General features: G+C 43.2%; 1 protein-coding gene across 6 annotated transcripts in view; it reads left to right on the top strand.

Moving 5' to 3' along the window:
• Window positions 1-10,173, top strand: part of LOC126545464 (transcription initiation factor TFIID subunit 4-like) — a 115,928-nt gene extending 105,755 nt beyond the window's left edge. For 4 of the 6 annotated variants that reach the window (XM_055061841.2, XM_055061840.2, XM_055061843.2 and 1 more), the window contains one exon: window positions 3,130-10,173. In XM_055061841.2, coding sequence (XP_054917816.1) covers window positions 3,130-3,237 — 108 coding nt within the window. In that variant the 3' untranslated portion in view covers window positions 3,238-10,173. The remainder of the gene's footprint in view (window positions 1-3,129) is intronic. The other 2 variants (XM_055061842.1, XM_055061844.2) reach the window with 1 other exon arrangement.
• Window positions 10,174-13,437: the final 3,264 nt, after the last annotated feature.

Below are 13,437 nucleotides of genomic sequence, written 5' to 3'. Positions count from 1 at the left end.
ATGCAGGTAGAGTGTTGCTATGACCACTGACCAAGTGTGATAAGAAACGGCATTGGAAAAGGCATCGGAAAAGACAGCGATTCGCACTGCTTAGACACCACCATCTTCTGAATACTGCAATTCTTGCAGTATTCACTAAATCCACAGTGAAGTCCACAGGCAGCCTTGAACTAGTGCCCATGCATGCCAATTTGCGGGCAGCCATAGCCACCGTGCGCTCTGCAACACTAGGCCTATGTGGTTGGACATTCGATGCCAAGCTTTGTGCTGTTCGATGCTGTGTTTTAATTGAAAAGATTCACTGCTGTCAGCACTGACGCCGACTCCATCTTCACCATCCTCGCCGATAGCTTCAAAGTGCAGAAAGCATGCACAAGTGATGCCGGTTTGCAAAAGTCAGTTTTGCCGCAATATAGTAGTGTCACGTGGGCAAGCATATGCAGTGTACTGCGGGGCAGCATATCAAGTTTGGAAAGGGGCCACTGTCGCAGAACATAGTATGCCTTATGTATTCTTTAATTATACATGTGTGCACCCACCGTCTCCTATCACTGTATGAGACTCCTAATAAGTGTACTGGCAGGCCTTCAGAGCTATTTCGGGCGTGTATATATCATATGTCATTGACAAATAAAAGCAGTTAATATAGAATACATCAAGAGAAAAAAAAAATTACAGTTCAGGGCAAAGTGCCGACGCAACAAAAAAAGAAAAAGAAAAGAAGCAGAGCATAACCATACTTTTGGAAATGGATATGTTGGCTTCGCACTTACAGGCTTAATTCGGCTAAAAAAAATAGGGACAAAGACTTTCTGATTCGCCCTCCTACATAGAGTGCGCCTCATGTGTGTCATTCGAATAATAGGTTGCTATAGGTTGTATGACGATTAAATACAAATGCACTTAATATGGTTGAGGCAGAGTGCTGCTAGCCTCCTTATAGATGCTGCATAATATTTGCATGCGGTGAGAAACTAATCAATGCACGACCATATGTACAAGCAATCCATAAAGGCATATTATTGTGCAAACATATTACAGCTGTGTTCAACATTCATTGAAATAAAATGCAAAAGTTGAAGTGCCTTACAGATGGCAGTGGTGTTGTGAAGCTGCATAGGGTATGCACATTCTCCACCTTTGAACTGACATTTGTAGGGAAGCTTTCCAAACGTACTTTTGGATAGCATTATTCAAACAAATAAATGGCATGTCAGCCATCAATTCGTTATTGTAAAAATGCTCTTACTTCCCTGCTTTTCTCCATCTGAGGCTTGAATCTCTCTGTTTTTATGGAAAGTTAGACCCCTTGCAGATCTGGAGTTGGTACAATGGAAGCTCATGAATTAATAACAGATGTGCTTGTTATAATTGCCAGGCCTTCGTGAAAATGGGCTGTTTCCTTTAAATTTGCTGAAAGGCAAGTTTAACTTGGTAATAAAACTTGGTTAGTGTGCTATGCCATTTTGGCGCCATCGTAATAGGGTGGCAGATTTGTCTGGTTTATACACACTGCGTCCTAGTTGTGGAATTTTTTTGCAATATCACTTTTACATAATGCCACTTTTATAAGCTAATTTTATCACATTTATAATGTAGTGATGAAACAAATGTGACTTCCTGTTTTTACTACTGTGGTGAAGACTCGTTTGTTCAGCGGTCATGATGTACCAGAAGTGTAATGAAAAAAAAAAAAGGAGAAAATGAGGAAGGTGGATGGCTGCTTTGGTCATATACCACAACAGCGTGTTTATAACAACAAGCAAGCTGGGCAGGCGTGACATCTCGGAACAACTAAGAGTACTGTGTCTCAGAATAATTAATAAATAGCATGTCTTTTTGCTTATTTTTGTGTTGTAATTGTTGTAAATTAGATCTCAGCCCAGGCTTTTATTTGAACAGAGCATCTTAGTAACGAAACTTTTTAGCCAGTATCTCTTCAGTGTATCAAACTATGTGAGAATCCTCAGGTGATGCCAGTCATTCATTTTCACTTAATGTATCAGCTAACAGCACCATAGTAATCAATTACATCCTTGCTTAAACAAGCCAGATTGGTTCATGCACACCTGTCTATACAAATCAGATCATATATTTACATAAAATGCTAAGTTAAACTAGTCATATTACTGATATTACTGAGTGAACCTATGAAGCTCTCTTTCCTACAAAACGATTTCATGAACTGCTGTTTGTTGTCTTTGTTTAACAACATGTTTGATCGTTTATCGCTAAATAAAAGACAAATATTAGTATTCTCATACCATACATGACACTATGCTGTGTTGTGTTGCCATTTGCCATTATTGTAATTACAAAACAATTTACTGATTGAGTAAATTAGTTTAAAACCGTCGAAAGTTGGGCAAGTTAGTATGCATTTGTGGTATGGAAGTTACTAGCAGCGCGAAAAGACATGGACAGTGGGGCAGAGAAACTGACAAAACAAGCGCTGATATGTTTACTATATGCTAGTCTGCTATAGACCTTCCCAACGGGAGCTCTCACGATGTTGTCATATTGCCCTCTTAAGTGTTGTGAAACTGCTTGAGCGCCCCGCTCAAAAGCACTGCAGGAGTGACAGCATGTGCTCATGTGTGCTTTGCACTCATGTGCAATATTCAGAGAGGAGGTGCTCTTCCGATGGAAAGGTCTATATAATGAATTGGCATGGTAGTTAAGGCAGTTGTGGCAAAGTAAGCCATTGTGTGCATATATTTATTTACTTCTTCAGTTAGTGCAGAACCTTACTTCTGTGTGGTGGTAATATTATGCATCTTGTGTTCAGATGCTACTGAAGATTAAGCATACTGATGTGTCTGCCAGTATAATGATTCCAATGTTCATTTTCTGTGCAAACAACGGTAAACTGCTGACTAAGATGATTTATTTTTGTTAGAAGAAATAATTTCTTTTCTTTCCTTTAGTTCAAATTGTTTGCTTGTAGTGGCTCCTTGCTGAGAAGCAGGCCTGCTTTATCAATTCTGTCATTCACTGAACTTGGAGTTGCATCTGGCGGCTTTGTGTGCAGTAGCTAGATTTGTTGATGGAGTCTCTGCAAAGGGACTCGATGGGTTTTCGGTTGGTCTACTGGGACCTTCTGCCATTTTGAACTTTCTTGTCTTTCAGATGCGGCCAAGAGTGAAACGAGTCAACCTGAAAGACATATTGTTCCTCATGGAGCAAGAGCGTGACAGCATACACAGTACACTGCTGTATAAATCCTATCTCAAATAGAAAGTGGCAAACATGCAATTGCACCTTGGACACACAAGTGGCTTTCCACCTAGAAACCACCAGCTCTCAGTGGACCGAGTGCGCACTTCTAAAAGTTTCATCCACTGCCCACCCTGATATGTTGACTTGTGCCAGCCATGTCTCCATTGCTGCCTGTTTAGCAGTGCACTTTGTTGGTTTATACATTGTTCTTTTACTTTCTTGTTGTAAGGTCTAGATTTTGTGCAAAAAAACAAAGTGGGATGAGCTCTGCAACAAGCTGCATTTCAAAAAACTGTGTTACATGTTCTCTGAAGTGAATTTGTATTGTCTTGCACAAATGCAGGGGAAAATGTATTAAATTTATTTTTAATCTAACTAAAATGATTCTTAACTGTAGCATATGCAAGTTTTTTTGGTCTTTCAAAGGTCTTCCATGTTTTGATTAGCTAATTGGCAGATTTGTGCATCACTGAAATGCTGTCTTCTGTGTGCTGTCAAGGCTGCATCTGGCAAGAAGCATACTTTTTTTTTCCATTTGTATGCACTGTCATGGTAAGCTCAAGAAATTTTTACGTTAGAGTGTGTCTGCAAAATGTGTCTTCTGTTAATTGCAGAGTTCTCCGCGTCTACTTATAAATACTTGTTATTCTTTATCTTCTTTCTCCTGTCCCACACGTTGTATATATGTTTATATTGCAAATAGTAATATCTTTATATGTACAAGGTTTTTTTTTTTTTTTCACCGTGTATAGGTTATTCTTTGTTTTACACAGGAGTCTTTTGTGCTGTCATAACTTCTGTGATATGATGTATAAATTTCTGATGCATGAGCAAAGAAAGAAATGAGGCTTTGCAAAATTGTTGAGTGTGGAACTGTTTTTAAACTGATGCAACTGTCAACTCCATGCAGTGGTATGTAGATGGTATCATGCCTTTTTTCTCATGCCTTTTTTATGACCGCTTCACAACCACCCGGTCTCTTGTTTATTTCACATTGCGTGCTGTTCAGAAGTTATTGCATTGGTGCAGTGTCTGCTGACCATGTCAAGCTTTTCCCATCTGCAAACGAACTGTAATAGATACTACTTGTAAATATCATTCTTATGCTCCGTCAAAACATAATGTGCACTGTATATGTAAGTACGCCACATGCATAAAGCAAAAGCTTTTTGTTTTAGTTCACAAACACATCATGTTAACCTTTGATACCAGATAGTTAGCTTATATTTCATAGTTGCTTGTAAATTACGAAGAAATAACCATATGTATGCACATGTTTCAAGAGATATTTAATAAGATTTTATTGTTGAGGGGACACGGTCCTTGAAGGAATTTGTAATTACTGTGTGTTTTCGAACTGTAATGTAATTGCAATGGGACTTTTTTATGCTAAAGTCGTTCCTGCATAAAGAATGAGCATGGTACACTGGGTCTCATGGCTTTTTTTTTCCCTTTTTCTTTTTTGGAGTTTATTCTGGTGTGATGTTTATCACTTCGGTTGAACTCCACTCTCGAAGCCAAAGATGTATTGTTCATTCTGGACATATGATAGGCCATGTTGCCAGAGCATGCGTGACATTTCATCCTATAAATTTTTCATTTGTATATGCATGCTCGTTTGCATAAACATGGGTAAATATGTGAGTTGTTTGGACATGTAGGAACAGGAAATTGTAATAAGCTCTGAAATGTTTGAAATATGTGGGGAGAATTTTACACTGCACATTCAGTTCAATTTACAAAAACTTGCTTTGATGTGTCACAAAGCATACCCTGCTACCCACCCTTCTCCTCTGTTTCTTATTTTATGGGCTCACAGTGGTCTCATTAATTGATGATTGGTCAGTGTATTTGGAAGGTAATGCAAAAAGTGTGGTAATGCTCATTTCTTAATGTAATCTTAATTAACTGGTTATGGAGGAATTAAATGGCAGGTTAATATCAGATTCAATTTGGTTTTTACATTGCGTTTGTTGTTTGGCTAACATTTGTTAACTCCCATAGAGTAATCTGGCGGATATTAGGGCACATTTTGCACAAAATGCGCTTTCAAATTTGCAGATTTATGAATGTTCACAGTTCCAGTGTTACATGCTACCCTGTCACACCTGGCTTATTGGTTACTGTACCCTGTCCCTCATTCTCTTTGTTCATATTACTTAAACCCCCACCATGTTGTGATAAAGGGATGTGGGTAGCACGAATTCTTTTGATGTGACATTCTCTTCATGACAAAAAGGAGCTTTGAGAATGCCAAACTTTTGTGATAGGATATCGGCTTTGATTACAACTGTATTAGTATGGTGGAGCAGCTAAAGAGGTAAATATTTAAGTACGTAATTTATTAATTGTGCATGTTTCATTGCACAGGGGTCTCTGTTTTGGAGGTAGTCTTGTGAGAGGGTGAATTATGTTTTCCTTTGTTATACTGTTCCGTAATGCAGTTAAAAAACATGCATAATCACATCGTGGACTTTTGATCCAGTTGGTAATGTATGCAATAAAGGACAGCATTAAGAGAAAGCAAAAGAGTTAGAAAAAGAGCAAGCATGAAAGGGGCAGAGCCATCCCATGATGTTACTTCCTTTCCTGTTTATCTTTTAGTACAGTCTCTTAATTATACATAGACTTTGCTTAAGTAATTGTGCCTTCCATATTGCTGATAGTATGGTTTATTGTAAAGCGTGAATAGCACAGAAAATTTTGAAGAAATAAGTTGTCTGTACCATATTCTGTTTTCATATGCCGTGTCCTGCTTACATTGCCAGTGCTTTCTCTTTGAAACCTTTGTAAATCAGTGAAGGTTATGCAGGACAGAATAGGACCAAGAAATGCCGTTACATACGAAGCCTTTCAAATGTGTGCTATTGGCTATCAACATGGCAGCATTTCATTTTCACTGATACCTTCTGCTTTATTTTCGGGTGGTTGTCAGTATGGTAGTAACTGCCAACTTCAGCAGGTTTTTATTGTTAAATATTGAATACTTTTTTTTGCCAACTAGTCGCCCCATCATTCCTCATTAAGGAAAAATTTTATTGCACCAAAAGCACTTTCTGAGACTAAGAAAAGCAAATGCCGAGTCCAGCCACGCCGTAGATCTGCACTACCTTCCTGCTTTCAAGGCTCCCCACCTAAATCTTTGTAGTTGCGGCCATGGCGAGAGCTGGATGGAAGTTCACATGGCTGCTGTCAGTCTGTCAGGCTGCACTTGACTAATGGCAAGACTTACCAACATAGAGAGATAGTCCCCTCTCATTTTCCTCACTGATGCACCTCTTATACTGGGTGATCATTCTTAAGTAAATTGCCTGTGGCAGATAGCATATCGTTGAGTTGGATTATTCAGAGGCGGAAATTAGTTGCATGAGAAATCGAAATACATACTCAACTAATTAGAAAGATAATTAATTCACCTCCTAATTAATTGATTTACGGCACATATTGCAGTTAATGAATTGTAGCTGGCAACTTGGCAAGGATGACGCCAGTTTCGATATATTCATTGCCAAAGTGTGCGACAAATTACATGGGCATTCCAGTTTCTTTTGTGTTTCAGTGCATAAAACAGCATGTTAAATAAGTAAGTGGAACAACAGTGCATTTTTACTGGTTGTTCGATGTTGCATATCTAGAAACCTATGCCACCCTAAAAATTCATTCCAAGTGGTTATGCCTTGCAAGCTCACTGGCTACAATTTGTTAACCAGTGAATTTTTGTCAATTGGTAATGTGTTTCGATTTCTTGTGCAAGTAATGTCTGCCTTTTTGTATAATCCACCTTAAGGACTAGAATTATGCTACCTGCCATAGGTGAGTTTTAAAAAATTCTGTAAAGCTTAATGATCGCCCCACATATGATTTAGTACATGGACCCACACCAATAAGCCATGCCTTAAAAAAAAAAAAAAAAAAGCCCCGCTTTTTGGGGCTCATCTTTTCCGTAAATAATCGTCATCAACCTTGCATACACTTCCTTTATTTAAAACTCTGCGCTCGCGACTTTCCTGTCTGCAGTGCTGTGTCACGGTTTACGAGCATGCTGTTTGGGACTTGAACAGGGCACGCAGTGTTAATGAAAGGTAAGGCACGCAGGATACACGATTGCTGGGAACAGGACGAGCCCTAAATGATTCAAAATTTTCTTGCAGTAATGATGTTGCAGTTTAATTGTATTATGATGATTTGAAGCATACTCGTAAAAGTGCACCAATGGTGCAGCACAACTTACTCTGCAGTGCAGTCTCACAATATCACTGAGAAAGTATGCATGTACTATTCTTGACTCTCTGCCGAAATCTTAAATCATTGATAACTGCCGCGGTGGCTCAGTTGCTGCAGTTTAGATAGGGGGGGGGGGGGGATGCAAGAACGCTTGTGGCCTGTGCTTTGGGTGCACATTATAGAATTGCAGGTGGACAAAATTAATTCACAGCCCAGCCTTCCGTTATGGCATCTCTCATGAGTCATAACCATACTTGTACGTAACGGATTACGTGTAATTACTTGTAATCAATTCTATTTTTCGTTAAATTTGTGATTGAACTATTACTTCGTTTACTCATTAACGCACACTGTAATTAAATTACTTTTTTCAGTAACCAATTACATTTAAGCAGTTACTTTCTTGACGGGTCGAGCTGTAACAGGCGATGCAACTTTGACAACCTGAATTAGGCAGGAACTGCAGTAGAATGCCTGAGATAGCACCAGGCAGCAACTTCATGGATGCATGAGGACATGGGAAAGTTAATGCCAGGAAATCGCATATGGACGATGTTTTTTCAACTTTTCATTGGATTACCAGGGAGTGTCTTCAAGACTCAGTCCTACCTATGTCTTTTTTTTGACATAGGTAAGACGTAATATAACAAGAGGTTGGTGGCGCAGCCTGCCACTCTGCTCCAAAGGGCTCATAGCATCCATCCATCCATCCAGTAACAATGAAGTGTTGTGCTTCATAGCGGACCCAGGTGCTGAGCAACAACAACCATGTGTGCAATGTGTTCGTCCGTTACAACAATGCCCTAACCCCAGCGCACATCGAGTAAGTTTTTAGTGCCACTTCTGATGTCTTCACAACAAAAACAAAGGAAGAAGATTGACAAAGTTTTCTATAAGCAATTGTTAGTGAAGATAAGCAATGTGGGGAGGATTGCAGAGGACACATTGAAAGGGCCAGGCCAGTAATGTTAATAAAAGTTCAGAGGAAAGTAACGTAGAAGTAATCGATTGCTTTTGAGCAATTCCTCAACTACTTTCATGGGGCACTAATTGGTAACTGTTATCAATAGCAATTCTTTAATGGAGCAATTGTAATTAGTTACTTTTTTCTGTAACGTGTACAAGTTTTTTTCATAACCCCCTGTGCAGTTTTGGGAAGCTGAACTCCATTTTTTTTTATCACTTCTGTTGAAGTGTAGCCAGTCGCATGCAAAAGGACCAAAGAAAAAGGTTGCAGGTGTTTTCTACATGAAATATTCCTACTAGGGTTTGATGTATAAATGGAGAACGAATCATTTTCACAATTGTTGTGCTCATCATTGGCATTTCCATAGCATTGGACGCATTGTGAGAGTGAAACTAACGAAGGGAAGCTTGATTATTAAAATGGCCAGCAGCCGGTACATTCGGAGGGGATTTAGGCCGTCGGGCAACGCAATAACGTGGACACGCTAGTCGACAATTTTCACGAAGTTTTATAAGTTTTAACTAAGAAGACTGCTGTAGTAATACAATATTCGATTGATTTACTTGATATTCATGTAAAAAAGTCGCAGTTTCGCCCGATAGGCGAAGCATTGATTGCGATAGCGAATTAGTAGACAGCTATACAAAGTAAGGATAGTAGGTTTATCGGCCGTATGAACTTGTAAGCATAGACATACTAACTAAATTAAGCATGGTGTCACGTGCGCACAAGCAAACATGATGCATCTCTCTCGACCGCGGAAACGCTGTGAAATCGCTGTAGTGAGGAAGCGCGCTATCAGCAACGAGCGAATTGACCTTCGTGCTGCCTCGCGCATCCGACGCGAACTAAACCGCGAAAACGCAGCGCTTGGCGGATTTCGTCCCCGTCGCAGATGGCTTTCGAGATACAGCGGCCCGGAATAGAACGCGCGCCCCTCCCCGCTTTCCTCCCTTGCGTGCGCGAGATTGAGCGGCGATGGCCGGCTCGCCCTCGCACGCTTTCACTCGCACATACAGCATATGGCGCGCGGCGACAATTTTATCGCCCTTGCATTTTATACGGAACCGCACGGCCATGCCGACTGCAGAAGTGCGCCTGGAGTGCCCATATAATTGATGTCACAATAAAACATCATTTGCCGTCTTATACTGGTGGAGGTCCGTCTACATTAGTCGTATACAAGAGGCGCATCAGTTGAGGAAATGTAGAGGGGGGATTTCTGATGTCTATTGTTGTGCCACCAACAATTTTTCAATGATTTCGCACCCTCTCTTCTTTAATCCCCCCCTTCTCCCCTGCGCATGCTCCTTGGAAAGAGATATACACAGGCGGAGAGGCAATATATGTAAACATAAGTTTTATTTGTTCCTAAAGTCGAGCAAATATGCTAAAAAGAATGACCGCATGGTTCTTAAAGGGCCCCTCACCAGGTCTGGCCATTTTGAGCTGACAAGCGCCGTGCATACAATGCGCACAACGATCGTGTCTCTAGTATTACATCGCTACGCCTACGCGCCGCGGAAAGAGCTGAAATTTAAAACCGAATGCCGTTTGCCCTTCTATGCCCTTCGCGGGCGCCGCGCGCCCAGCCGGAGAGTCGACGCATATCGCACAAGTGCGACTACGTACATGACAGTGTTGTGACGTCGCTCATACTGGCACGCGATTTCGGGAATTCAAGCAACATCTTATTTTTATAATCTGTTGCTTCAATAGACGAATTAATGTTTAGAGAAATAATAAAACACACAAACTGAGAATGTCTGCGTGTTTTTGTTTCATACCGCAGCAAGATGTACTTCCGTTTCGTCTGCTTGTTCCCACGTCGCGCGCAGACAACGGAACTCATTTTCTGCCGTGTGCCAGCGCGCGATCACGCTCTGCGATACGCTTGTTTCTGCCTCAGTATCCGTGTAGCACTGAGTTATACCGCTAGTCGGGTGTTCTCGTGCACAGCGCGCAAAATCGTGCGCTGCGCGAAACGAGACACGCAACAGCTCGAGCGCGACGCCGTCAGTGCAAGTGCGCTGCCCAGTAAAAAGGAACGCCGAGGTGGTGCCGAGCAGAGCGGTTGGCTCGGCGTGGAGCTCTGTGATTTTCTATCTTTTGACCAGTTTTTCCTACGATGTGCTGCATTTCGTGTGGAATACATGATTCGGGAACATCTAAGGACTGTGCACATACCAGTGTTAGCGGTGAGCCCTTCGTCTTTTTGTAAATACGGGCCAGGACGTGCCCGCCACACGTGTGCGGATTGCTAACACTTACGCCGACTACAGCGGCGGCGGCGGCGGCTGCGCGGGAGACTCCGCGCGCGCTGCCGCAGCAGATGGCGACGCCGGCTGCGTCCGGAGCTGCGACGCCCACGGAGGCGACGAACGCTACGACGAGCACGCCTGGACCAAACTACATTGAAGCTTCAAGCTTGCACGAGCCACTAAAAGTACGAGCGACGCTCTCGGACCTGGACCGGGAACAAATGGAGTACCAAGACACCGACGAAGGGGATAGTATCATCCTACAAGACACCGATATGCCCGTCACACGCGTCGGGCAGGAGGAGGACAAAGAAGGAGACTGGCAAACGGTGTTAACTGTTCGCCAGAAGAAGGCTCTCGCAAGAGTTGGAAGAAAAACCATGGGAGCAGGGGGTGCCTACGACTCGTCGAGCCAGCACCTCGGACCAGCGAAGAAACCGCCGATGAAGAAAAAGCCACGAGTCAACAGACTACCTCCGTTACCAAAGGAAGACTTCAAAATAATAGTCCGACCACATCAAGGGCTACCAATTAAAGACTTGACGGCTCCACAGATTTCCGAAGCGGTCATTATGGCCACACAAAGGAAGGCGATAGGGGAACACTTCCTTTTACGACTAAAGCCAGGATCAAACATCTTTATCATATCTACCCCCAAACAAGAGGTAGCAGATATAGTCGGGAAGATAATGACGCTCGTTATCAATGGCAAACAACACGCAGTAAACGCTTACGTGACGGCCGGAGAAGACACAAAGAAAGGTGTAGTGCACGGATTGGCACAGCACACGAGTCCGGAAACACTCCAAGCCAAACTGCGCATCAGAACGCTAGGGGTGGAGATACTACGAGCGCGCATGCTTGGGGAAAAAAAAGACAGCGGTCATTACTTTCTATGGCCCCATGATACCACGCTTTGTCTACTACATGGGAGGAGAAATGCCCTGTTACCCATTCAAGAACACCGTACAATTCTGCAACGCCTGCATACAAACAGGCCACAGGACGGACGTGTGCCCTCTACCCCATACCTCAGTATGCAGCAAATGTGGCACTAAGGAGCCAGAGCCAGAGCACGAATGTAAACCCACCTGCTCCACTTGTGGAGAGGAGCATCTTGCCGGTTCGAAGGACTGCAAGAAACGGTACAAACAGCCACGGCAGAACAACAAAACGCGTAGGAAGTCTTCCTCCAGACTACTCAAAACTCCGATCAAGGAGTCTGTACCAAGGCCACGGTGGTACGACACGGATGAAACGGACGACGACGGATGGCCACCGTTAAAGCGACAAAAAGACCTACAAGCGGTGTCGCCACGACGACAGCGATCCCGATCAAGAGCGCGACGAAGGCGACACAAGGACTCTGACTCTTCAGACCACCCCACTTCCAACCGCCAGCCCATTCTTACAGGGTCCAGGCAAAGATCTCCCACTCCAACAATGAAGAAGGAACCCACCGACAACAAGGTGAGCTGGGCGGGGATGGTTCGTACCACGGCTCCCATAACATCGAACCCAGAATACCAAAAGATTGTATTAGAGAATAAGCAACTCAAGCGAACTTAGGCTCACAGCTAAGGCGGAACAAGCAAAACCCACGCATGCGGCGCAACAAGAACACACGAAAGTTACACCCACTACGGAGAAAACACTACAGCTTCTAGTGCAACAGATGCAAAGCATCCAAAACTTGCAAGAACAACTATACGCTGATTTACAGGGACTTGAAGGATACGTAGAAGAAACGCTGGCCCGACAACGACCACTGCGTAAAAGAGCGAATAGCAACCCCAGCGCACCGTCGGCTAGAAAAGCCAAGAATGGCATAATCTCGGACTCGACGGACGTCGAAAGCGTCATCAACAATGGCCAGTAAAACGCCCAGAACCGTAGACACCGCTGAGATATGGCACTGGAACTGCCGCTCTTTCCAAAGAAGAGCGGCAGCGCTACAGACTTACATCGATTCGGCCATCAGCAAACCTGATATTATATGCCTCCAAGAAATAGGAAAGGGTACAGTCAAGCTAAGGGATTACTACACAATTACGAATCAGCAGTACCCGCGGGTTGCTACATTAGTGCATAAAGGAATAGCGGTGAGCTCACACTGTGTCGCTCAATGCACAACCGAGCACCAAATCATTGAAATACACACATCGAAGAAAGGGAGAGCAAAGACCTTTATTTGCAACGTATACAGCCCTCCCAGGGAACGTCGACCGGACTTTGCGGCAATTATTGAATACGCATTAGGCCACCTGGGAGGAAAAGACAAATTTGTACTCCTAGGCGACTTCAACGCTCCCCACACCAATTGCGGATACCGACGAGATACCCCCAAAGGCAGAAGCCTGGTAGAAATTACAGACAAATGTGATCTAGAACTAGCAACTCTCCCATTAACACCCACTAGATTAGGAAATAGCGTGTGTGGGGACACCTACCCCGACCTAACCTTCACGCTAAACATAGCGGATGGACAATGGAGAAATTTAGACGAAAATCTGGGAAGTGACCACTATATTATTCATGACCACACCCCGGCTCAAGCTTCCACCAAAGCAGGCCAGAATCACAAACTGGACGGCGTACAGGAAATATCCAACACCCCCCAACACAGCTGAGGATTGGGCAAAGGAACTCAAAGTCGCGCACGAAGCCACAACACGAAACATAGCCATTAACGCGAAAACACCTGCAGTCGACCCACATCTGCTGCACCTTTGGGAGGGCCGGCGCAGCTTAACCAAGCGCGGGAAA

Source organism: Dermacentor andersoni, chromosome 1 (genome assembly GCF_023375885.2).
Source record: "Dermacentor andersoni chromosome 1, qqDerAnde1_hic_scaffold, whole genome shotgun sequence".
NCBI classification, from domain to species: Eukaryota; Metazoa; Arthropoda; class Arachnida; order Ixodida; family Ixodidae; genus Dermacentor; species Dermacentor andersoni.
The sequence above is the reverse complement of the archived record's forward strand: the minus strand, read 5'-3'. Positions and strand labels throughout refer to the sequence as shown.